This window comes from Syngnathus acus, chromosome 22, assembly GCF_901709675.1.
Source record: "Syngnathus acus chromosome 22, fSynAcu1.2, whole genome shotgun sequence".
Classification (NCBI taxonomy): domain Eukaryota; kingdom Metazoa; phylum Chordata; class Actinopteri; order Syngnathiformes; family Syngnathidae; genus Syngnathus; species Syngnathus acus.
In genome coordinates, this window is record NC_051106.1 from 7,347,712 (window position 1) to 7,372,069 (window position 24,358).

The window sequence follows — 24,358 nt, forward strand, 5'->3', positions numbered from 1 at the left end:
AGTGAAGTCAGCGAAACGGAACTTTGTGATCTTAGACGTCTGAGGATTTTGGTCCGGCGGTGTAAATTGGATGGTTTACAAACTCGTGTCATTTGGCCAAATCAGTCTTTTTATGTTATGTTCAACACATAGGCGGTATAGTTGAGAAGTTAAAAAAAAAAAAGAAATCACTCCTTTTAATGACAAGCTGTTGAGTGGATAAGAAGTTTTATCTGTGAAAAGTGAGCTGTTCATAAAGTGTGATGTTTTGAAAGATTCACAAATTAATTAGAAGTTACAAGATTATATTTGACAAATGACACCATGGCAAAAGATGAAAAATTTCTGCTGGAGTTGATGAGTTTGAGTGCAGAGCATTCTTCCCGCCCTTCCTCTTGTTTTTATATTTGTTTTATTTTTTGGGTCTGCGTGAGCCAACAGTGCCATCTATGGACCAAACCTGGAAGTGGATCTTCCACACTTGCATCTTTGGAGCCATTGAAAAGAATCAAAGGAAGAGATCATATTCTTCAGAACCTTTTGTTGACAGAGAAGAGAGGAAGAAGAATCCCAATCATAATAGCGAGGGGTTGGGGGGGTGACGAGCCATCCATCTGCTGGCAGCAGCGCTAATGACAGCGGGACAATGCGGCCCTATCCTCGGCCTCTGCTCTCACCGCTGGCCGTGCATGGCAGCGTGCCTTTGAACCGTGTAACCCGATCCACGTGAATCGGGACAACCGGCCATCCCATCCCGTCAAGTGCTCGTCTTTGAACAATCTTGTTTTGGGGAAGGAGAACGAGGCAGAAGGAAAAGAGACCCTTGTTTCTCTTCAAGGCCTGTATTGAGGCGTTTTCATTTACTTGACTTAGAAATATTTTCATACCACAGCTTTACATTTATTATCATAATAGTATGGCTTTATTCTGGGGAAGATAAATAAGGTATGATATTTTTATAAATTATGTTTTCTCAAATAGAAAAACACCAGACAGATTACCCAATTTTTGTAGCATTTTTTTCCCCATATATTTTTCATTATTTGAAGAACGCAGGCGGCAATGAGAGGGGGATCAAGAAACTGAAAGTTTTGAACTGCCTTTTACATTGATTAATAATAACCGGGTTATTTCAACGGGAGGGTCCCTGAGTGACGCTGCACTTAATTTTAAATTGCTTCAAGATTTAGTCCATTCCTTCGAATTTCCCCCCGTGCTGTCTTATTGTGGATTTTCCACAACGTTTCTCTCCACATAGCACGTGTGATTCCATACTCTATGTGTGTGTGATGCGCTCTGATGTGTGATACAGATCAGCAGTGTCAGTCACCCCTGGCTGTAACGTTCAGTACCCCCCCCCCCCCCCATCCCCGTCGCGCCTCACCACCGCCACCCCCCGAAGGCCCGCAAAAGCCCTCATATTAGTCATATCACATCCCTCAAATCCTTTATCCTTCTCGCTGTGCTCTGTGACCTGACACAGGGGCTTTCTGTGCCCCATGACCCCCGCGTGGGCACGTGTATGTTTGTCAGTGTATTTTCAAGGTCAGGTGGAAGCTGAGGACAGATCATCTCGCCTGTGCGCTTGTTTTCTTTATGTAGCTCATAAGCCTTTTTTTTTTTTTTTTTTTTTGAATGAGTTTTTTTTTTTTTTATTTCTCTCGGCAGCCATCTTGACATTGTTAAATTACACAATAAGACACTGATTCCTGAAGTAGTCCGGCCCAAAAAGCTTCAGTGGCTCACTTGCTGACGATCATACCACAAAGCGGCAAAAACACAACACTCAACGTTACTCGGCGACTTTGTTACTCGGTAACCTTTGAGCTGACGAATGCAGACGAAGACATTTAAGCTCATTAGAGTGATGAGGAAATATAGATGATCTCTACGCGCGCGTTCCCGTCCGCCAGCTTTAATTAGCGGCGGCGTGACATCTTTGTCACGCTCGACGCCGGCGTCGCCGAGGATGGAAATGTTACTTTCAAGTCGAATTTGCCGCGCTGAATTGCATTCTGCAAAACATCGCTGAGACTGATTTTTTTTCGCTTGATCCGTTCTTGTGCAGCACTTTTGTTCTAATTTAGATCGTGACCTTCAATAGAGGAAGATTATCAACAGCTTTAACATCGGTTTTAGATAACGAAAACTTCCAAAGGTCCTTACCGGTCCTTGACTTTTGCTTTTATTGCGTTGTCGGCACGCATTTTTCTGGATCGAGACGCAGCAAGGGATGGAGGGAAGCCGTAGAAAGGAGGCCGTCGGGCAGGCGGAAGAATCTCTTAGTTGTATCGATTCGGGAGCTGAGGTGTTGCGAGGCAAGCCAGAGCGGTGCGAACTTGCTGGAGGAGGGCGGAGGCGGGTGTCGAAATCAAACATACAGCCCTTCTCTGATTACCGGCGCGGTGCCGCATTAGACGTTCATCGGGGGGGGGGGGCTCAACAGGAAAATGGATTTTTCTTAAAAGCGGCTTAATACATAAATCATGACCTCAGGGGTCACAGGCGAAGGGTTTCGGAGAGACGATCAATAAGCCAGCTAATGTGAGCTTGTTTGCGGTTCGGGGGTACCACAAAATGCTGTGCTTGGAGTGAGCTTAAAAGCAGCCAAAAGTTGTTTTGTGTTGCTCTTTTGGTCCTTGTACATGTTAATGGTGCAACAGCTAACGTTAGCTTGTTTTGTGTAGCGCCAGTTGGTCGGCCCCTTGCGTGGAAATGGCGGGAAGTATTCGAAGTGGGCGGGCCCAAAGGCAAGAGCCACTAACGACTGCCAAGCTAGCATTTTGGTCTTTTGGCTAGGCTGCTCGTTTTCTGTCTGGAGCAGATTTGGACGATATTCTAAAAGGACAGGTTGAGTATTTTACAACAGACAGCTAAGCCGTCGTCAGATCCAAAATGTATTTCCTTTTATGTTGTATTTTGCGAGCCGTTCCCCACATGAAATATTTGCGGCAGGCTCCATTACCCAAGTCATAAGTTGGAAAAACACCACCTGCAGTCTGGAGAATCGGTTAAAGCGGCGTGTTTTCCTTCTGTGATGGTCGGTTGGAGCGCCGCGCCGCGAACGGCAGGACGGACCGAGCGGGCCGACATGCCAAGAGCCTGGAACCTGACCTCACCAGAAACAACATTTGTGAGTGTGTTTCTGTCTGAGACACTTTTACCCCAGCTGTGACGGAGCTGGGATCAACTTTATTTTTATTTTTTTTTACGGAAAATGTTATCCTTTTATCGGTGACAAGTAAAACCTGGAATCTTTTGGGAAGCCGTTGCATCATTTCCTCTCTTTGCAAAAACAATCGCAGTCGATCATGTGGAAAACAAAGGGACATTGTTCCACTTTCTGCAGAAAATAACTTTAGCGTATCGGTTTTCTCGGCTAGTATTCACGGGCCGACGGGCGTTTGATAAACTACCTTCCATCTTCCAGTTTTTTTTTTTTTGGGATACAGAAATCTCCCTTCGTCCTTGGGCTTGCTGAAACCTGGTCTTTGTGCTTGCTTTGGCCGTGGCCTTCTCCGTCCCAGCCTGGTTTCTGGCAAGGCCCATGTTTATGTATCTCTCTGAATATATCCGAGAGGAAACTCATGAAACGTTAGTCTCTTTACCTTTTTTTTTTTTTTTTTAAGATGATTTCTTACAGTCCCGTTATTCCATATACTACACTTAGGCAAGTGTGTCGGAATTGCTGTAAATGATCTGTGGGCGTGTTACATATTAGGCGTATAATGTAATAAGCCTTTATTAGCCCAAAGGGGAACGTTCTTGTTAAAGAGCTGTAAGTGGGCAGTCGCACAAAGCTACCATGAGTAGTTGAGAATAAAATTAACACCAGCGATAGTGACAGCTGTACTTTATGGAAAAAAACAATAAAAATAAACATCTCATTGTATCTGAGGATCTAATCACAAGAACCTGTTTTGCGAGCTGTATGTTATTTTTTTGGCCCACCAAACTGAATGGTTGAGGACCGACGCGCGACATTTTACAAGCCCGTCAGTGAGTTCAGACCCGTCTCTCAACAGCTGCTCAGGAAAGAAAGCCTCGCCAGTTTACCAACGAGAATGACGGTGAAAGATTTCCGGAGCTTTGCAAAGACAGCTGCTAAGCCCGCATGTCAGGTTGTACACTGCCGCATTGTACTGAGATTTGAGTCGTTGGTTTTTGAAGGACCCCTGGAAATTGAGACGACTACCTTAAAATGTTGCTAAAATAGCATACTGTCTGTATCTTTTCTGATTTTTTGTGGGTCTACTCGAAAAAGTCACGTCACTAGGTGAAACTGGCTTCTTGGTCTGAGGTCACATTTTTTTGTGGGTCTACTACAAAATGTCACCTCACTAAGTAAAACTGGCTTTTTGGTCTGACTTCACATTTTTTGTGGGTCTATCACAAAATGTCACATCACAAAGTGAAACTGGCTTCTTGGTCTAAATTTTCAAAACACCACCTTGGGGTATATCAATCTTCACAGATGCAAAATAAGCCAACCCTAAGCTTCCAGTCAGTGCCGCGTACCCCAACTTGTCGGGACAGCCCGCCACGCCCCGGGACTGTTGGTCCGCATCGCATTAAACACAATCACTTGACCCAAGCTGGCCCTCTCCCCCACGTACGACAAGCACTTGAGCTGGCCCAGCCCCTCTCTCCGTGTTCCCTCCATGTCATTACATTACATGACGATAGGGTGGCGAGCTGATCTAATGGAGAGAACATTAAAAGTGTCCCTTCACTTACTTGAGGGGCCCTGGAAGAGCTGCATGGAGAGGAGGAGGAATGTTTGACAAGAGAGGGGGGTAAAGGATAGAGGTTAGCCGTGGCGTCGATATGATGATGGCGATACAGTGTGCGATGGTGCCCCAATGCCCTTGAGCAAGCTGTCATTCAAAGCACTTTAATTAATTTCTCTACCTTGTCGCCTTCCACTCCCCCGCCATCGCACATGCAAGAGGCAATAACATAATGGAAAGTCTGCGTCAACAACTTTGGACTCGACAAAAAGACCATTTTTTTTTCCCCCCCTTCGCTTTTTTTGCATAAAGATGTCTGTCAAGGCGGCGCATAATAGTCAAAATCCGCCGACTCGGGCATCTTACCGTTGCCAGAATAGGCAGAGGGAGGCATTTTGGAAACCCGGCATTTTGCTAAATGGAGCTTTTGTATTGCCAAGCGGTATAATTAAGACGTCACAGTGACAGCCATTGGGAGCTAATGAGGGTTCTTATGTATTCGGCAGGAATATGGAATTTTGAATTTTTCATGGTGTTCTAATTGTCAAGGTTGCTTCTGTTCCTCAATATTGTGCAGTTTTGCTCTGATGAGCGAGTAATGCATTTGAGTTACTGTCACTTGAAATTCCGTCCAACCATCATCGAAAAATATAAATAAATGCATTTTATTTTTTCCTCCTGTCCTACCAATAGGTCAAATCTACGTCTTACCTGAAGGCAGCGTGACTGTGAATACAATTGAACAACTCTTTTATGTCCCTCCCAAGATGGATGTATATATAATTACAAAGTATATCAGGCACGCTACCTTGCGGTTTGAGTTTAACGGCCGTGTCGTTATTTTGCGAAGCGTGCCTCCTGGCCCTAATCTTCCCCCGCAGCTGACATCTTAATAACTCAGTCCTCGTCCATCCATTTACACGGGAGACAATCCCGATGCGGGGGTAAGGAGGAGTTTAATGAATTTGACAATTAGTAACGGGAGTTAATGACTGCATGAGGCTAAGTACCCTGATGGACACGGCTAGGGGGACCGAGGACTTCCATCGCTCGGGGCCATAGATCCTTATTAATAGCTTTTTTTTTGTGCCTGATGGAGAGGACGGGGATAGTTAGGTCGAGTTTTTGTCAGAGCCCGTCCAAGCCCAGCGAGACTGAAATGTGTCTCTCATAACAAGACAGTGAAGGACCCTTAGCCAAAATGGAACAGGAAGTCGGCCATTTTGTTTTTTATTTTCCTTTATTGATGGTTGGTGTTGATTCACTCGATAGCCCCAACCTTTCTCTTCTACTAAAAAGTTTCAAGGACCCTAAGCCAAAATGGAACAGGAAGTCGGCCATTTTGTTTTTTTTCCCCTTTTTATACGATTGGTGTTGATTCACTCGATAGCCCCGACCTTTCTCTTCGACTCTTCTCTTTGTCCTTCCTCGTCGCAATCTGCGACTCCTAATTGGCCTCTTTAGGAAGTGACAGTTGCATTTAGGCAAAAGGGTTATCATTGCATTAGACCAGAGCGCCGGCCCTGAGGCTTACCTCGAATTACATGACTGTGCCCGCAAGCCCCCTGAGCTGCTACGCCGGGCCCCGCAACGCTATCAGTCCGACTTAATTACTGTCACCGGCCAGCGGGATTGACGGTAATGTTTCTCACAACGGAGGGACGTTAAGACATACTGAATCCCGAGGCCTGGAGATGTTTAAACTCGAGGTCACGCCATTAGATCCACCTTTATCTGCGTGTTCCCCCATTTTACCTTTCACAGCGCACTGTATTTCGCACCACACACACACACACATTTTTTTATCTGATTAGCATTTAGCAGGCATGCCTACTTGGAGTTGTGTGTGTTTGTGTTCAGCAAAGCATCAGGCCCCAGGCAGGGCATGGATTTCATTTAGGAAAGTATCAAAGGTTTACACGCTGCTCGCTTTAATCAGCATGTTTATCAGGCAGAGAAAAATTGCAGGAAGCAAGCGCGGGCGGCGGGGAGGCGGAGGACGACCGCGAGGGTTATCTTAAGGACCAGTAGCCAGGGAAATTGATAATGTCTACAAGGTAATTTACTGGAGACCGCTCCCACCGCCGGCCCGGCTTTCTAATTACAGCCTGTGTAATGTGCTGATGAATCTGCAGGTGTATGTCGGACACACCGAGGGGAAGGGGGGCGGTGGGGGGCATGCACCACTGCACCTTGCTTGTGATTGTTTGTGTGGCTTCCGGTTAGGACCTGTTCCCGTTCTTCCCTGGAGTTGTTCACTATATGGAAAAAAATGAAAAGCAATTAGAATATTGATCAAATACACTACGGCCCCAAAAGTACAGAGAAATATTAAAAATGAGGGCAGCAAGAATACAGAAAACAGAACTTGTACTCATTGCTAAATAAATCAATCCCCAGGGAATGTGGGTTGAACGGCCGTGCTTTTGATATGACCCGAATGTAAACATCCTGACAGTGAATGGAAAGACACGCCGAGTGTGCGTGTGCGCGTCATTTTGTGTTTGTGTGTGTCTCGGGTCAGATTAGAAACACCATTGTAGGTTGAGCAAACAATCTTTAGCCCCCCACGGGACGCAAACGTCATTGCTGAGTGTATCGCACGTAATGTAGAAAGTGAGGGAAGTGCGGGGGGGGTGAGCGTTTGTGTTTGAAGGTTCCTTCATTCTCTCCACAGGAAAAGGAGGGTGTCGACGCGGTGTCTGCAGGGGCCATTCTCTCTGATTACCAGAGGGTCCGTCTTGAAAATGTGTAAGTCTCACTCAAAAGGCTTACAACACAACTCTTTAATTAGACTCCATCCCGTAATTAGCACTCCTTGATGAGCTTTTGGAAAGAGGAAAAAAACTTTAGGGGCGAACCACTGTAATCAAGCTCCCCTTCGCCCCTTCTCACTTTCTCCTGCCCCCCCCCCCCCCCCCCCCCCCCCCCCAGGTGCTTGCGTCTTGGTTTACAGCTTCTGGCCTACCTGTGGCGGCGAGACCAGGAGTCGCTGCTCTCCGAGATGATATCATCTGACGTCCACGCCATCCTCATCAAAGTCGCCGCCTTAGGTGAGATACCCCCCCCCTCCCTATCATCCCTCCCCCCACGGTCAGCCATTTTACTCTCTTTACTAAGTAGTGGCAGGAACGGGCGAATTTCGATCAGTGACTGATAGGAAGGAGGGGAGAAGAAAGCGCGAGAAGCAGAATAATGGCCTAATCGCGGATCTGCGGCTTAGCGCCGGTTGTCGAGACGTGTGCCAGAGGCAAAGGTATTGAAGCGGAGAACAATGTGAGGAGATAAGGAGCGCCGAGGGAGGAGGGCGTGCACGCTTGCTATCGTGCTAGGTGATCGCCCGCCTCCTCCCGATCACATTTAGCCCGTCAATAAACGGCATGTGTCCCTCCGTGTCGCGCTCTCCGTACCTGATTAAAAATGGGCGAGCACTCGTTTCTGTCTCTCAACCACGTTGAGGTAAATGCGCTGTAATTCGCTGCCTGTTTTGGAGCCTGAGGGCCAGAAGATGACGAGGACTTACTATGTTCAGGAAATCAAAAAAAAGTTTTCTTGTTCAAACGCTCACTTTTCTCAAAGTTTCTTGCTGCGCTATGACGATTACAAAACACAAAGCATCACTTGTTAATAGAGCTGAACTATTTAGGGAAAAGTAATCACTTGTAACTCTGTTCACTCTACCATAAACAAAACTTCATCTGAAAGCGAATCCTCTACATTTTTTTGCGGATTATAATCAGAAAGAAACATCACCTCGGGTGTCTTTTTTTTTTTTTTTTTTTTTTAGCATGCAGCTAGGCCTTCCACAATATTGCCAGTTTCATGTGCTTGTGTTTTGGCTACAGGTAATAAAAAAAGTGGCGCGATCTTATCGACTCCTCACTTGTCCCGCGGCACAAGTAATTAGAAAGGAGACTTTTGAAGGAAGGCCTTTAGGCAATCCTCTTCTAATTGCAGCTTTTTGGTGGGAGCAGGTCTGGGCAGTGATTGTGTGACAGCACAAAAAGTCTTGTTGGAGACAGAAAAGGATTTACCTCATCATTTTCTTTTTTTCCAAAAAAAGTGTGGAGGTCAAAGTTTAAGTCTCCCTATGAAATGACAGCTGAAACAGCTTACGATATTCTGTCAAAATGATACGGCCAAATGCGTCCCCACGCTTTCCCGCCAAGTCAATAAAGATTAATATTCCTCCGTTTGCCGCTCGGGGAAGATAGGTGCAAATTAAAAGGGAATGGATAAAGAAAAGTATCTTTTTTTTTTTCTTAAGGGGAGGATATAGCTTGATGACAAATCCTCGTTGTGAAAAGACAGCTGTCCAAATGTGGGATAATCCCCTAAGTGAATTCTCCCCAAGTTTGAAATCTGTGCTGATGGCAGCTTAATACCATGTAACAAGAGAAAAGTAGCGCTAGAAGAAAATGTCGTTAAAAAATTAACAAGCTCAACTGGTCACTGAATAAAAAAAAAACCCTAACAACAAAAGAAGTGAAATTTCACAAATATAAACAAAATGGCTGACTTTTTTATTTTTTATTTGGCTAATTCAGCTTTTCATATTACACCTCATTGTCCAAATCCAATTTTTTTGCACCTCAAAATGACAGAAAAATTAAATGAGTGTTTCTTGTTTTCCTAAAGGTAATTGGTTCTTCTGAAAGTCACGATCAAATATTCATCTAATTAGCTAATCGATGGTGGCGAGTCAGGGCACCACAGGTCCCTCGCTTAATTGGGATTCTTCTCCCAAGACAATACAAAAATCAAAGCCCCCTCACCCCCCCTCCCCTTTTTGTTCTTTTTTTTTTTCCCCGATTTCTCTTAGGGATGACAAAGTTTTATCCCAACACAATTTCCGCTTTCCGTAATTCCATCCAGACACTGAATTCCTGATAAAAAAAAAAAAAGCCTGACAAATGTTCCATATAACCTTCCTCTTATCGTCCGTTGTTTCGGCCCCTTCTTTGTGATAGCGAGCGAAGATGTATTGTTTTCGAGCGTAGTTTTAAAAGTGCTCACTTGACAAGGGAGGCGAGACGCTTATACTATCCATTTAGTGGGCTAAAGTGCCGCACGTCACCAATGTAATTTGGCGTGGGGGGGGATTAAAGCCGAGCTGTCACCAGATTGGGAGAAAAAGCCCGTGGACATCTGCGATAGCGCGCTCACGGCTAGGCTGGCTTGGGCTAAGACGCTATCTGCCATCTCCAGGTTTTTCCATTCAGCGCACGGAAGGGAACTTACAAGTAGTTTGAGCTAACAATGTAACTTCACACAGCTAAACCTCTTCACGGTGGGCAAAGGCCAACAAAACTTTTTTTTTTTTGCTAGGAAAGTCAAGTGGTGTCAATACAGGGCTGCCTGCTGAAACGTGTTGACGCTATTTTCGCACCGTTTGTGCTACTTAAGGCTTTTAAGTAATTGTCTCCTTGCTGATCATCAATAATTTAAGTGCATAAAATTTAATGAAACTATCAAAAAAAAAAGGGTGGCATCCCCTCTGCAATTTGGAGCCAATTATGAAGATTTTGTTAAAAGACATGACTAATTATAGAGGATATTTAAAAGGAATTTAATTTTAATGCATCGCTCCTTATTACCTTTGCGGCGGGGTTAAGATGAGAGGATGTCGAGATTAGAAATTCTCACTCTAATTAAGAGCACGGGTCCCCCGGGATGAGAATAAGGTTGTGCTCATTCTACCGTCATGCCCCCCCCCCCCCCCCACATTGTGTTGGACCATCGTGAAATACAATTGGGATTAAGATGAAGCCCAAATTCCGCCTTCACGTCTCCCACCCATGGCTCCCCACGGGTGGGCTCGCGCCGACTGACACTTTAACCTTTGAGCTTGTCAGGCCACGAGGGAGAAGATATCCTCACATTACGATTAACTTTGCTCCTTTAATTAGAACCCCCCTCCCACTTCCCCTACACACACACTCAAAAAGGTTTTATGGCCATCTCAGCGATCATCAGGGGTGCGCCATACCTCTCGGGATGAATCGGCCACTTGTTAAAGATCACGTCAATCACTGAAGACACATCTTTGGTGACGTGCAGTATGAAATCATTGTCTTGGGAGCTGAACAATGAAGGGTGAGCCCATTACAGTCATCAGATGTTGACCGTATGAAGCTCAGTGGAGTGAGGCATGCTGGCTAGTCCCTATCTTCCCCTCCCTATGCCCTTGAGTCACTTCTCTGCACCGGGAGGGCTCAAGACAAATAAACAGCATCTCTTTCCACAGTTTATGTTCTCAAGGGGGGAGTAGATGACGTGCGCGTATATAAGTATACATTTGTGTGCATACACAGCTTTTGAAAACTGTTATCCTTAGCCGCAGAGATGTGTCTACACTCCTTGCAAAGTCAAACAACCCGATGTGTTGACGTCGGTCACCTCATCTGTGATTCTTTCTCTCCGCACGTTAGGCCTGGACCCCGACAAGCACCTGGGAAAATCTCTGGCCGACATGGCACCACACCTGAAACAGGTATCATGTTCTCGCAAGGCATATTATGTTCGAAATCAGTCTTTGTTTACTTTTTTAACGCATTCAGTATCAGCCCAGTTAAAATGGATGATGATACATTTTTGCCAGAGGAGTGCTACTTGTCATTGGCTTTTTATGCTCTAAAATTCATTTTTCATTGTATGATTGTGTACTTTAAGCAAGAGCTTCATTTTTGGTGGTTTGCGCAGCTCTCCCAGAAGTACGGCGTCCATATTTGCGGAGAAGGAGGAGAATATGAAACCTTTACCCTAGATTGCCCCCTCTTCAAAAAGAGGCTCGTCATGTGAGTATTCCGAAACTCAAATCTTGATTTATTTTCTGACTTGCAACAAGAAGAGAAACCCTAACTGCTTTTCCCCTCACGCATCGCAGCGATTCGTCCGAGACGACCATCCACTCGGCCGACGCGTTCGCGCCAGTCGGCTACCTGCGCTTAACCGCCATGCGCACAGAAAGCAAAGACAGAGTGAGTAGAAGCCAGCAGATGAAATCAATCCTATTCGCCACAACGCGATGAACTTAATGGCCAAAAAAACAAAAGAGAGAAAAAAAAAACAGAAGTGAGTCCCTTTTTTGGTGTTGGTTGTTGCCAAAGCACTCACAGGGCAAAACAAATAGAAGAACAAACGCCTTTGGTGTGTGATAACTTTGCTCAGGAGGAGAGGGAGGAGCACGGAACCGGAGGCTAGAGTTCAGATCAGCTTCCAGAGGGGCCACCCTTTCGCATACTCTCTCTCTCTCTCCCTCTCCATCCTCCAGCCCCGCATGGCCTACTTTGACGTCTGCAATATTCACTGCTGCCCCAAACTAGGCCCAGCTTAATAAACATGTCCTCTCAAATTAGGCCGATTTGCATTCAGGTAGGAGGCTAAGTGGGCGTGTTTTTTTTTTTTGTGTTTTTTTTGGGCTTAATTAAAAGGAGCTCAAAGAAACGATGGTGAATAGCAAAACACGAACTGGAATAAGTTGCATGATTCGAGCGTCTTACAATAATGTATGAAAGCTGATTTGCTTTTTTGTTGCCTCCTTCGTGTGGGTTGGGGGGGTTGTTATGGACAGAAAACATACCCCCGTCGCACTCCACCCGTGACCCCGCAGCCTTGCACCCTGAAGCTATATATTCCCCCCACATCACATGCCCACCCCCCACCCCAAGGATGCTGGGGGAAGAACAGGAAGATCCAGGGATAGTCGAGGCGTGGGGGGGGGCGACCAGGGGAGAACCTGCCCCGGTTCAGCCTTCTGAAGCTCTTCTCGTCAGGGTGACAGATCGGCGCTGACACCAGCACTAGAGGAGACGGCACCGGGCTCAGGGGGTGGGGACGGACCGCCGTCATTTGCCCTCCGTTAATGCTAGTCAAGCTATTTTTCATGCTGGCAAGGAGAGCAGAGGGGATGAAGTATAATTAATTTGATTATCTTATGGCCTAATGCAGTTGACAGCAGATGAAGGAAGGGGGGGGGGGGTCAATGAGTTTAGGGCATGGTGACGGGAGTGTGTGGATAAACTATGAAATATGTATTTGAATGCAGCGGCCGGCTTTGGCAGGTAACGCGCGCGCGCGCGCCTCGAGAGAATGCTAATGATTTGCGATTTAAAGGCGACGCGGAGAGATAAAGACGAAAAACACAAGCGCAGCCGCCGCCCGCGTGCTCGTCACATTTGACTGACAGCCGGCGTGATTGAATCTCTGCTCTCCCAACACACAAGTATGTCAGGGCCTTGTTTCCATATTCATCCACCTTCAAGTTACGTTTGCCCGGGCTCTCAAAAGACTGACACGCATTGAAAAGGTTGAGTAATTATGCAGCGTTTTGTCTGCTTTGGCCTCGTGTATACGCCCCCCCCCCCTTTTACACACTCTCACCCCTAATGGCAGGATGCGGTGGCGCGAGATGTGGCCCGCGCTCGTTGTCCTTGCCAGAGCGCCATTGACAAGATGACGGAGGAGGCGGAATATGCTGATGGAGCTGGAGACGACCACCCTCACCGGCGACAATTTACATCAGTCGCTGACCTTAGTTGTCAGCAAGGCTACGGTGAGCTTCGCTTATTGTTCCGGCATGCGTGCAGCCCTGCGTTTATGTTTACAATACACATGTGTATGGAAAGGTGGAGGGTTGGGGCGGGGGTTTGATATCCGTTCCATGAATCTGTGTGACACGCATTGCGATGCCTCCGTCGCTTGTCTGCATCTATGCATGGTTACCTCCTGCATCACGCGCATAAAGAGCGGGTCATCAATCAATATCATTATCCAGAATTTGATTCCACCAAGTATTGGAATGGGCCTCCAAAAATCCATCTCGTCTCCTAACCTGCAAACGCTCTCCTCCGTATTTAAAGCAGTCCCCGCAGATGTGCCTCCGTCCTGTTCTTCCAGAACTTCTCAGGGTTACCAGTGGATTTCTGGCATCAACGGCCTGCAAAGCCAAGACCCCGGGATCCAGGGCCAGACTGCAGCGGCTTTTGTACTCTTGAGAAGTAAGGAAAGGAATCAGAACAATGATCGATGTAGTACCTCTCTCTATTGGCACTTAGCAAAACAAACTATGATGTTCTGTTTAAATGCTAATGTTAGCTGATCCTGTTAGCTTCAGACGCTGCGGTATTATAGTCCATAGTTTCATAATTCATTTCAATGAGGAAGGATGAAGCACTCGGGTAGGACCGGATTTCTTCCTCCATCCTTTTGGTTTTCTTCTGGCTTTGTTAGCATGCGTGAGGCGTAGCGCCAAAGCCTTTCTGAGGTCTCGTCCCGGGCTCGACAACCCAGCAGGAGACCAAGGCCTGGCGTCAGACGCTACGTCGGCTGCTCGAGCGGAATAGCAAACGGTGACCTCGCCACCAAACAAGGACAAGCTCTTCAAATGTACCCCGACGACGCCAGACGCTTTTTTAACGCAGGCGTCCAGACAGTACAGTCACGTTTTATCATTTTTGCCCCGCAGATGTTTCAAAGTGGGCGCTTTTTGCAGTCTATCTGTAGTTCCCTCGCTCTCCCTCGCTCTCGAACCGTTTCTTTTTTTTTTGATGGAGAAAGAGGAGCGAAAGATGAAAAGCATATTTAATGTTTATCACGGTGCTGGGCTGAATTGCCTTCGCAGCGTGGAGACAATATTAAACAAGTTAATATTTAATGAACGGCCTCTTTGTATGAGGATGAAGTAGTGCGAGAGAGACGGCGGTGTTGGCGAAGGCAAAACAAACTTGAAGCGCTTTCAAACGATTGCAAGGGGAGACTTGGCTTTGAGCGTTTTGTGTGTGTGTGTGTGTCGAGCTTGTGTTTGTACTCGACATGCACGCACGCCGCGTACGCTTTCAGGGAGGGACAAACACCATTAGCGCTTCACTGTGGCTTCAGTCGTATTAAAAATACATCAACGAAACGATCTTCAGCACAAAGCCGATGCTTTGCAGATGCACAGGTTGGCTTTATTGCTAAGCGCTGCCTGGAGGAGCTGCACAACCTCCAAAAAAAAAAAAAAAAAAAAGGCTCAAGTTGAAGCAGGCTTAGCCCATTGTTGGAGGTAATCTTCAAAACCAAATTGTTTGAACTGACCATTAAGGAGAAGTTGTGTTTTGTTGCTGCCTGGTGAAAAGCATGTCCACATTTTTCTTTGAAACATTACTTTAGCAACTATCACCCAAAATACTTTTTTTGTGGCTTTTTTCTGAAGGAACAGGAGTAACTCACAAAATCTGGAAATTAATTCAGTGTTTGGACTTTTTTTATTAGATAGTGAATATAAATAAATAAAAACCAAATAAAAGAAATAATAAAATAAGCTTAGCCTTTTTTGTGAATAAGAACAAGAACCTCACAGTTGCAGAAACAAAAAATTTTTTTTGGCACTTAGAAACATGAATAAAAAATATTTTATTTGGACAGTGACAATAACCAAAAATATGTCTAATATTACGTTTACTAACCTATTTTTCTTCATTTTTAATAAGAAATCATTTTTAAAAAAATGTCAAAGTGAAAAAATACTAAATATATACATGACTATTATATATCAAACTCAATGATTTGCATACAGTACCCAAAAAACATTCATAATAACCATTCACACTCTTTGTGTGTCCAGGTCAGCTGGATGCCAGAGGCTGGAACATGAAGGACATTGTCCTCGTCCACCTTTACGTGAACAACATGGACGACTTTGGTCCCCTCAACTCCGTGTATAAGAACCACTTTTCCACCAACCCTCCTGCCAGGTACAAACTCAACCACATCCCATTCCGAGCAGTCATGCTAAAACACTCCTTTTCGACATCCAGGGTGTGCGTCCAGGCCTCGCTGCCCGCTGGCCATCTTCTTCGGATGGACTGTCTCCTCCATGAGTGGAGCGAGCCGGCCGCGGAGGGTTGCTTTCATCGGAGGGAAGCGCTCCACGTGCAGAGTTTATCTCACTGGGCCCCGGCCAACATCGGCCCATACAGTCAAGCCCTTAGGGTAAGAACGCTACAACACACACACTTTGTGGAATCCTTTTTTATTTTTGTTTTAAAGTCAGTAGTGACACAGAATAATAGTTCATGGAATAGTCTGCACACATTGATAACGTTTCTCCCCCCCCCCCCACAACCTTGTTTTTAAGTGACACATCACAGACAGGAGTTCTAATTGTTGCGTTTGTGTTTTGGTTTGCAAAAAGCATAACGTCAACTCGGTCTACAAATGCGGGGATTTCAAGGAGCTTAGCGGCCGTTCCCATGATGCGTAGTTACACGATGCTTTTTATGTATTTGCCTCCGTTGCTGTTTATGCACGCTGCAGCGTATGATTGTGGTTTTGTACCATGCCGTATTTTGTCCCTCGCTGTCGGAAGCGCGTCTCCATTTTTGTCACTCAGGGGCACAGAAAGAACGTCGGAGCCGGGGGAAGTGCGGTGCTGCGGTTGAGCGCTCGTCCCTGCAATTTTTTTGTTTATCTGTTTGTCTACCCGCTGCGTGTTATCCGGGATTACGCTTGTCAAGGTACTGTCAACAAGGATAGTGTCCATCTCCTGCACACCGTCCTTGATGCCGCTGCCAAATCTGCGTATGAGTCGGAACACGTGTGGATTAGCTATCCGCTTCGATGCCTTGACAGCGCGCACGGCCGTGACTCAACGCAGCTCGCCGATTCGAGAGTTGTCGAAATGTTAGATTTACTCAGGGGCCCGTTTAAACGACACTTATTTCATGTTGGACTATGCTGCAATAGCTGCTGTGTTTTCCCAAATACGGTCATGGTGTTTTAAAACGCATTCACGCAAGCTAACCTAGCCGTTGAAATCCTCACTCATGTCAAAAATGTCCCTCGTGTCGAAAAGTGCAAACAGATGGAGCGTCCAAATCACAGGCCTTAAAAGTTACCAGCTGGCTCAGTCAAAAGATAACCAAAGAAGCTAGTTTAAATTCTCCTCTAAGAAAACAATGCGAGGAGTCTGCTTGTTCGACAGCTCCTTCTCACCGCAATGACTCAGTTTGATCAAAAACATGTCTGAAGGGTCTCTTCGGCGCAACTAGGGATTATTCTGTTCCATATTGATACAATTAGCCCCTCGCTGCGAACCTGTCATCAGCGCCTCCGTCTTGGTGACGCTCCACTTTGGCGGCGGATGCGGTGCCGACGTGGCAAACGGCAGAACGAACCGTCGTTGCAATCCACCCAAACAAATCAACAGGTGCACCTTTCGATCTTCCGTTACATTTTATAATCCATAAAATGGATGCTGTTGGTAGCTGTTTTGTTTTACTTCAAGCTAAGCAATGTTAGTACTTTGAGGCTCCAAGGTTTAAAACCCCATAAAGACGTTTCTCACTCATCACATTAGCTCGCATCTCGCAGCCGGGCCTCTTATTATTGCTCGTAAAGATCTCAACAGGTGTGCCGGGGATCCACACACAGACATCACGTGATTGCCCCGTAACATTCTTTCGATAAGAGAAGCTCCAATACGTCGGTATCGTTTTAAAAGCGTGCTCTTGTAAATCCCGCGGTTGAAACGAGATACCAAAGAACATCCACGGCCGTGTTTCTTCCGTGCGGTTTGGGCTTCTTTATTGCATTCCAAGCCCTGTCGCTCTCATTGCGCTTTCCCGGCACTCGTTGCTGTTGGCTTCTATTTCCAAAAAGCCTCATGGACATTTGTCATAAACTTGTCTTGGTTGAAATAATTCAAATGAAAACTGCTACAAAAGCATAAATTAATGCGAACAATTTGAATTTGGATCAGTGCGAAACTGATAAAGTATGCAGCTGTCCTCATAGTCATTTGAATCTTTAAAAAATAAAATGCTCCAAGCTAAACAATGTACTTAAAAGCAAAGCGCAGAGAGTCTCTGTCCCTAAAATGTCATCATTCAGTTTTAATATTTCCAGTGATTTACATATAATCAACCATAATAAAATAAATACATATTCATTGTAAAGGCTATGCAGTCTCACTGGAATAATTCTCATTCGCCTTTGTGGCTCACATGTTGACTAGCTTGGCACATGACGGACGGGAGACCTTCAAAGTTGTCATCCAGCCGTCCGCCTCCTCATGCAGAATGTTGAGTCCTGACATATTTTTCTTGGATTTTGATTTAAAGAATTAGTTAACCTTTACGTTGTCAAATCGGAGCTGTGGGCAAAAAAAATGTGCTCGGCTTACCTGATTCACATTCGTCATTTCTCTGCATGTTTGCATCAACCCTATCTTGACATTAATTGTTTTGGCTGTCTTATCACAGATCCAATTGCAAAGGTGTCCAGCAATCTGACATCATTTGCATAATCCAATTAAGATGATTTACCGCTTTAGTGCATCCATCAATTAAGCGACAAACCAAAGATGGTGACGTCAAAGCACTTAAAACCAAAAGCATACCAATGAAGCTTTCACAGCCGAAGCTTTTAAACAATTCCACCCAATTAGTGTTATAGAAAGATTCGTCTACTTCTTAAATCGGGTTGAGCAATTAGGCAAATTTGAATCAATGTTGCCCCAATGCAATTTTCAAATCGTGATTTGGGGAGCTCTGCTTCATTTCAACTGGTCGCTAAGCTATATATTTTTTTAAAGTTCGACCAAACGGTGATTGACAGTCGACAACCTTGTGGGAGAACAGTCGTGCGCCAAGCCACAATAGAATTCCTATTGGATTTTGAAATTGTCAAAGTGGACCGCCAGGCATGGGCGGCAAAGTGGATGTGACGCCGCCAATTAGCATCAAAGGGCAGCGGAAGTGTAGCCAGGCACACATTAGCATTTGAAAAATTTCCCACCGTGCGGAGAAACATTGAAAAACAATAATGGGAACTTTTTCGGGACCGATTGACGATGCGGATGACATCATAGCGAGTCAATAAAAATGTCAAGTGGCTTTAATATTGTGCGAACAGATGAATTTGGACGTTTAACTTCATTTTGAATTCCACCCAAATTAATCCAGTTGGAATCTGACGGCTCTCGCTGAAGAGGTGGCTGGCGCCTGTTAGCACCTTTTCTTCCTGCTTTTTTTTTGCCGCCATCTATTAAAACCTGTCTTCTATCTCACCTCTCGCGCTTGTGGCACTTTATGGAATTATTTTTGTGGCGTGTGAGAACCGGTGTAGCCCACAGAGTTATTAGGTCGATGAAAAACGAGCTCCGGAATGCTCGGCAACTTGTCGTCACTCATGTTAACGCTTTTGCTTCCTTTTCGGAATACCTGAATGATGAGCGGTGACACGGATCTTTTGTCTGAATACTTCTTGAGTGCCGGTCAGGATGATGACCGATTGGCTGTCTCTTGACTGTCTCGGACGCCATCCGATACACAAACACCGAGGTCAAGCGTCTTCCCTTGAAGTGGACACGCACCAAAGCCACTCATCAAAACCAGTGAGACCTCCGCAAACCGCCGTGTCATGTGACAGATGTTTACTCCACACAAAATTGTTGGTGCCCGTCATTTAATGAAAGAAAAAACCCACGAGGGGTTACAGAAGTAACCTGAATCTGACAAATGTAACTTTAAGAAAAAAGAATCACTGAAAATCAGACATTGCTTTTGAACTACTTCATTTAAAAAAAATAAATGATGAAAGAGGCCTAGACAAAATGGCGGCACCTCCTGAAAATTTTACTAGGGACATGTTGAACTAACTTATCCTCTAATTAGCATCATGGATGACTTCAGATATATAAATAACCAGACGGTACTTTCAAATACTTTTAAGGATTTCAAATCAGAAACCGTAAGATTGGATCTCAACTATAGTTTACATTTACCAGCCACTTCAATATAAAATTAAAAAGTCAGATCATAGTACGACAATCCCGAAATGGCATCATCAACTCATTGACTTTCACCCATGACAGAGACGGACGGACTTAAGCCTTGGCGGAGGTCTGCTTTCATTTAGCACGTATACCGCAAACATGCTTGTGTAATTTAGTCCCGGGACCGGACTCCCCTTCCCGCTCGTTTGAGGCTTCCCAGCATGTACGCTACCATATATCAGAGTTGATGCGGTTTTGGAGAGCCAGTTAACTCTGGAACCGATGGACTGCGTTTGGGGGGGGGCGGGGGGGGGGGGCGGTGTATTTGAATGGGTGACTGTAGCCCCCACAGCCCCGCCCCTTCCCACCCCTCTTCTGCAGCTAGCACCACGTGGTGGACACGAGCTGGTATTAGCATGTAGTGAGGACACGGGGAGAGAGTGGACGTGTCACAGTTGCTCCGTCAATGCGCTGGGTTTCTGTCCACTGCCACACTGGCACTCATTAATGGGCCTGAGCATGATTGCCTCTGAGGGGCTCGCCGTGTATTGTTATTGGTGCTCGACTGCCTCGAAAATCAAGGAGCACGGCAGACGCGCATATCCTCCGATATTTAATTATTAATAGGATTTTGTGCCGTACACTTGCTTGTGGGACACGCTTGGCTTGTAAATGGCCACAACATGAGTTCCGTATGCACAATTGATGAGATCCGATGCAAGTGCCGCATCAACGGTAATCTAATACTTAAATGTGACGTTGTCATCACTGCCATTGTGATTTTTGCTTGACCAATCAACAGGCTGTAGTGTTTTTATATATTTATATATATATATATATAATATTTTAATAATATTTAATGATATTTTAATAATATTTAATGATATTTTTTTACTGCATAAATGTATAGCGTGTTATTAGGTGTATCTAATATTGTGGCTAGTGATGGTCAATATTAGTGTAAAGCAATTGTATTGTCCTTTTTTTTTCTTTAAGACGCACATGCGTCCTGTTTGTTGACATGTGCGTGCGTATGTGCGGTAGAGTGGAAAGAGGTTTTGCAGACACGCCAGTATGTGTTTACGCCGCCGCCGCTATCCACCGTGACACTCCCGCTATCAACAAACTGCAAACACTCAGTCAAAACACGTCAATTATTCTCAGATCCTCCCATGTCTTGATGATCGGTATTGGCTCCCCCCCAGTTATGGGCGGCTTGACATGGTTCTTTTTTAGTTGTACATTGCAATAAGTGAAGAGGCAATGCACAGATAAAAAAAAAAAAAAAATTGCTGTTGTGAAATGAGTGCGATGTATGACCGTCCCATTACTATGGTAACTCGCTGCTATATTCAGAGCTGCCTGCTTGCGTTTCTTCCTCCTGCAATGACGAGAGCTGACAGGGCCCAAACACACGCACACGCTCGCACACGCAAGCAAGAAGGATGTTGAGGATGCTCCTTGTTAAATATATACATGCCTAATACACAACGAGCGATACAGAAGCTCCGTATTTAATAGTTGGGTGGGAAAATGCACTTTATTTTATAGGAAGAAATACAATCCTGTATTTATTTGAATCTTAATAAATCACATTCACACACAGAAGTTGGCAATGTGGAAAATATCATTTTTAGAAATATAAAATAACACAATAATATTAGTAAAAATACGAAATATCGAAATTTTAACTGTTAAAAAGGGCTGAACATACATATAAGGTAATATAACATTGGGAAGAAAAAAAAAATCCCCTTTCCCCCCAAAGAAAAAGATTAAACTGAGTATTCCGTTATTCATGATCTGTGGGTTTCATTTGTAGTTTGTTTGGAGAGCACAAGATTAATAAAAGAGGAGCAAAGAATGACTAGCAAATGTAACACTGATGCTCCTCAGCCTTTTTTTTTTTTTTTTTGTATTTTAGGAATTTGCTCCGGCAGCAGCAGATGATGTATGTGATTATTATGCCCCAGTTCTGCGATTCCTTAAGTTGCGCACATTAAAAGTGACAGTGGATGCCTCTGGTTAGAAATGATTATTACATCCACATGCAACAATATGCCAGCATTTCCATTTTTTTTTTTTTGCAGCCCCACAGACGACTCAGACAAGATTAGCGGTTGTTTTGCATTTTATTTGAGGGTTTAGGGGGGTTTTTTGGGGAAGGGGGCTTTTTATTTCGCATCTCTTATTGATGTTATGGATTTATCATTATGGGTGTGGTTGTAGGTTGTGAAGTTAAATGGGAAGATTCCTTTTGGAATGTCAAAGTTTTGGAGGGATACGTTGCCTCTTTTCATATATTTTCGAGTATGTTTCTTGTGTGTGCTTGTTGCTGTATTTCGTATATACAGAATATTTATTTAATAATAGTCATTTTTAGTAAGTTTTTTGGCCATTCATATATTTAAAGTCATAACATGGTGGTAGGAATAATTTTAGACATTTGTTTTTTTTTTTGCTTTATTTTAATATATACAAAATATCTTTTTAGCATGTTTTGTCTATATTTATTCATTTGGCCATTCATATATTTAAAGTCATAACATGGTGGTAGGAATAATTTTGGACATTACAATTCTTGCCAAACTTTAAAATATATATCCATTGACTTTATTAGAACATTTTATAGTGTGTTTTTGTTTTTGCTTTTTATGTTTGTTAATCTCTTGAAGGAACTCAACATTTTCTTTATTTTTACAGTTTATAGTATTGTGTAATCATTTTTAGGGCATGTTATAATTTTTACATTTTGCCTATTTATAAATCTTAACAAACATAATAACAACAATATTCTTACGTAGTATTTTTTTATAGTTATAGTTAGTTATTGATATTACAGTAAGAAATTTCTGTGTAGTTATTTGATGAAAAATGAATGCAGGCAATACCTTTGTATTGGTTTTCCGCAGTACAGCCCACAGACAACGATTTACAGCTCTCTCAATATTACCACTAGAATTTGTACTTTATTAAAATGAACATTTTGACTTTGGGCAACCAAAAATGTTTGACAGTTGCTTTTTGGACCGTTTTGGAGCTTTTCTCTTCATGCAGCCATACTGCCATCTGTCGAGACGAGGCAGCACTGCACCCATTTTGTGTGTTCTTAGCAATGATATCACTCGTTGTTTTATCTCAAATTTAACAATGCTCAATTGTAACATGTGGTCTTTGTACGGGGATGCTAAGAGTGGACATTTTGCATTCTGTGCTTTAAAAAAATTACTGTAACAGCAACAAAATAGAACGACATGATAAGACGAGAGAAGAAGGGATGGTCATAGATGGGAGACAGCAAAGGGGGGGGGGGGGTGAGGGCTGCCGTTTCATCATCATTCAATCAGACAAACATGCCCCTCAAGCCCAAATGGCGAGACCCTCCGCGATTCTCTCGAATTAGGGAGATTAGCGGCAAAGCGCATAATGTAGGATGATGGAATTTGTCATCATTTGCATTGTCCTGGAAAGATCGGGCTTGATAGAGCGATGCGTGGCGGTGCTTGTCATGTCCCCACGGGCAGGTCACGCACGCACGCACACGGAGCGAGGGAGGGAGGCTTGGCAGAAATGATTTTTGCGATATGTGCATCAGTCGTAAAAAGCCTCACAAGCAATTTGTCAAAAGATCGGAGGTGGCGACAGTTGAAGGCAGCCGGGGCCATTTGCCTAACACCATGAAAAAGCTCGCCCGGCCCCGGTCGTGTTTTTAGCTTTATTTATTCCCCATAGCAACTACGTGTGGGAATCACAAGGAATATTTATTTATGTAACATTTTAGACTCATGAGTTTGACTTGTCGTTATTTCGTTCGGTGTATCGATGATTATTTATATCGAAAAGTCAAAATTATCTCCTAATATCGATGTCCCACAAATAGAAGCGCAATGCTACATTTGTACGCAATACAGAGCTCAATGTTTGAAAATCCCAGCAGGAAAGAAAAAAAACAAGCACGCATTTGAGTGATGGCAAGAGGACGTGTTTGTTTATTCTTGCCCGTCGGCGTTGGCGATGCGCCTCCCCTGAGCGTCTCGCTGTCAGGCACCCCCCCTCGCCACCCCAGCCCCCACCCGACCTTGGTTGGAGACTGAGCGGCAGCCCTCTCCAACCAGCATAAAGTTGACCAGAGCTGACATGACAGTGTGTAACTCTCACTGTGTGTGGGTGTGTGGCGTGGTCACGTCAAGGGCAGACGTAAGGGCACGTTTGGGGGTAGGGGCGCTTTTGTCCCTGATACGGTCCAAATGTTGAAATCAGTCTCTTTTATGAGAATTTTGCATATTTTTGCCTTGTTTCCTGATAAATGTGTATCCTTTGTTATCCCTTAAAAAAAACTTGCCTATCTTTAAATGCTGGTGAAAATATTTGTTGGGTTACAGACATGCGTCTTTTGGTCAGTAGCGACATGATTTGAAAGTTTAGCTCCTGAAAGAAGTTTGATTTAGTAGATATTTGGTGAGGTTTTCATTCTAGATTAGCCCCACACAAAAAGTTTCAAGAGCTCCAGCCCAAAAAGACCCAGGACGTCGGTCGGGGCTTAAATTTGACAAATGAATCATTCAATTTTTATCAAAATATTATTTGGGTCGAGGGGTTTCTACACTGTTCCAAATTATTTTTTGTCAAGTATTTGCCAAACCTGAAATATTCATTCAATAGTGCAAAAGATTCCACATGAATAAATACTTTGGAGTTTTGTCATATGAATTAAAAATGTTCCTCGGAGGAATCGAAATTTTTCACACAGACTCCACCGTTCAGAATAAAAGAAAACATTCAAGATGGCACATGCAACATCTGTGCGTTGGCGCCATGTTTCAACGTTTTGTTCAGCCTCAACTTAATCCGCATTCGGGATACAAATGACACTTTGGCGAAAAATGACAAA

At 44.3% G+C, this 24,358-nt stretch overlaps 1 protein-coding gene across 6 annotated transcripts in view; it reads left to right on the forward strand.

The window, feature by feature from the left end:
• dph6 (diphthamine biosynthesis 6) overlaps positions 1–24,358 on the forward strand; it is a 95,603-nt gene that overhangs the window by 61,786 nt on the left and 9,459 nt on the right. For 5 of the 6 annotated variants that reach the window (XM_037241022.1, XM_037241021.1, XM_037241019.1 and 2 more), the window contains 9 exons: positions 7,387–7,460; positions 7,644–7,762; positions 11,141–11,202; positions 11,412–11,506; positions 11,596–11,689; positions 13,104–13,263; positions 13,571–13,708; positions 15,316–15,445; positions 15,509–15,683. In XM_037241022.1, coding sequence (XP_037096917.1) covers positions 7,387–7,460; positions 7,644–7,762; positions 11,141–11,202; positions 11,412–11,506; positions 11,596–11,689; positions 13,104–13,263; positions 13,571–13,708; positions 15,316–15,445; positions 15,509–15,683 — 1,047 coding nt within the window. The remainder of the gene's footprint in view (positions 1–7,386; positions 7,461–7,643; positions 7,763–11,140; positions 11,203–11,411; positions 11,507–11,595; positions 11,690–13,103; positions 13,264–13,570; positions 13,709–15,315; positions 15,446–15,508; positions 15,684–24,358) is intronic. The other variant, XM_037241020.1, reaches the window with a different exon arrangement.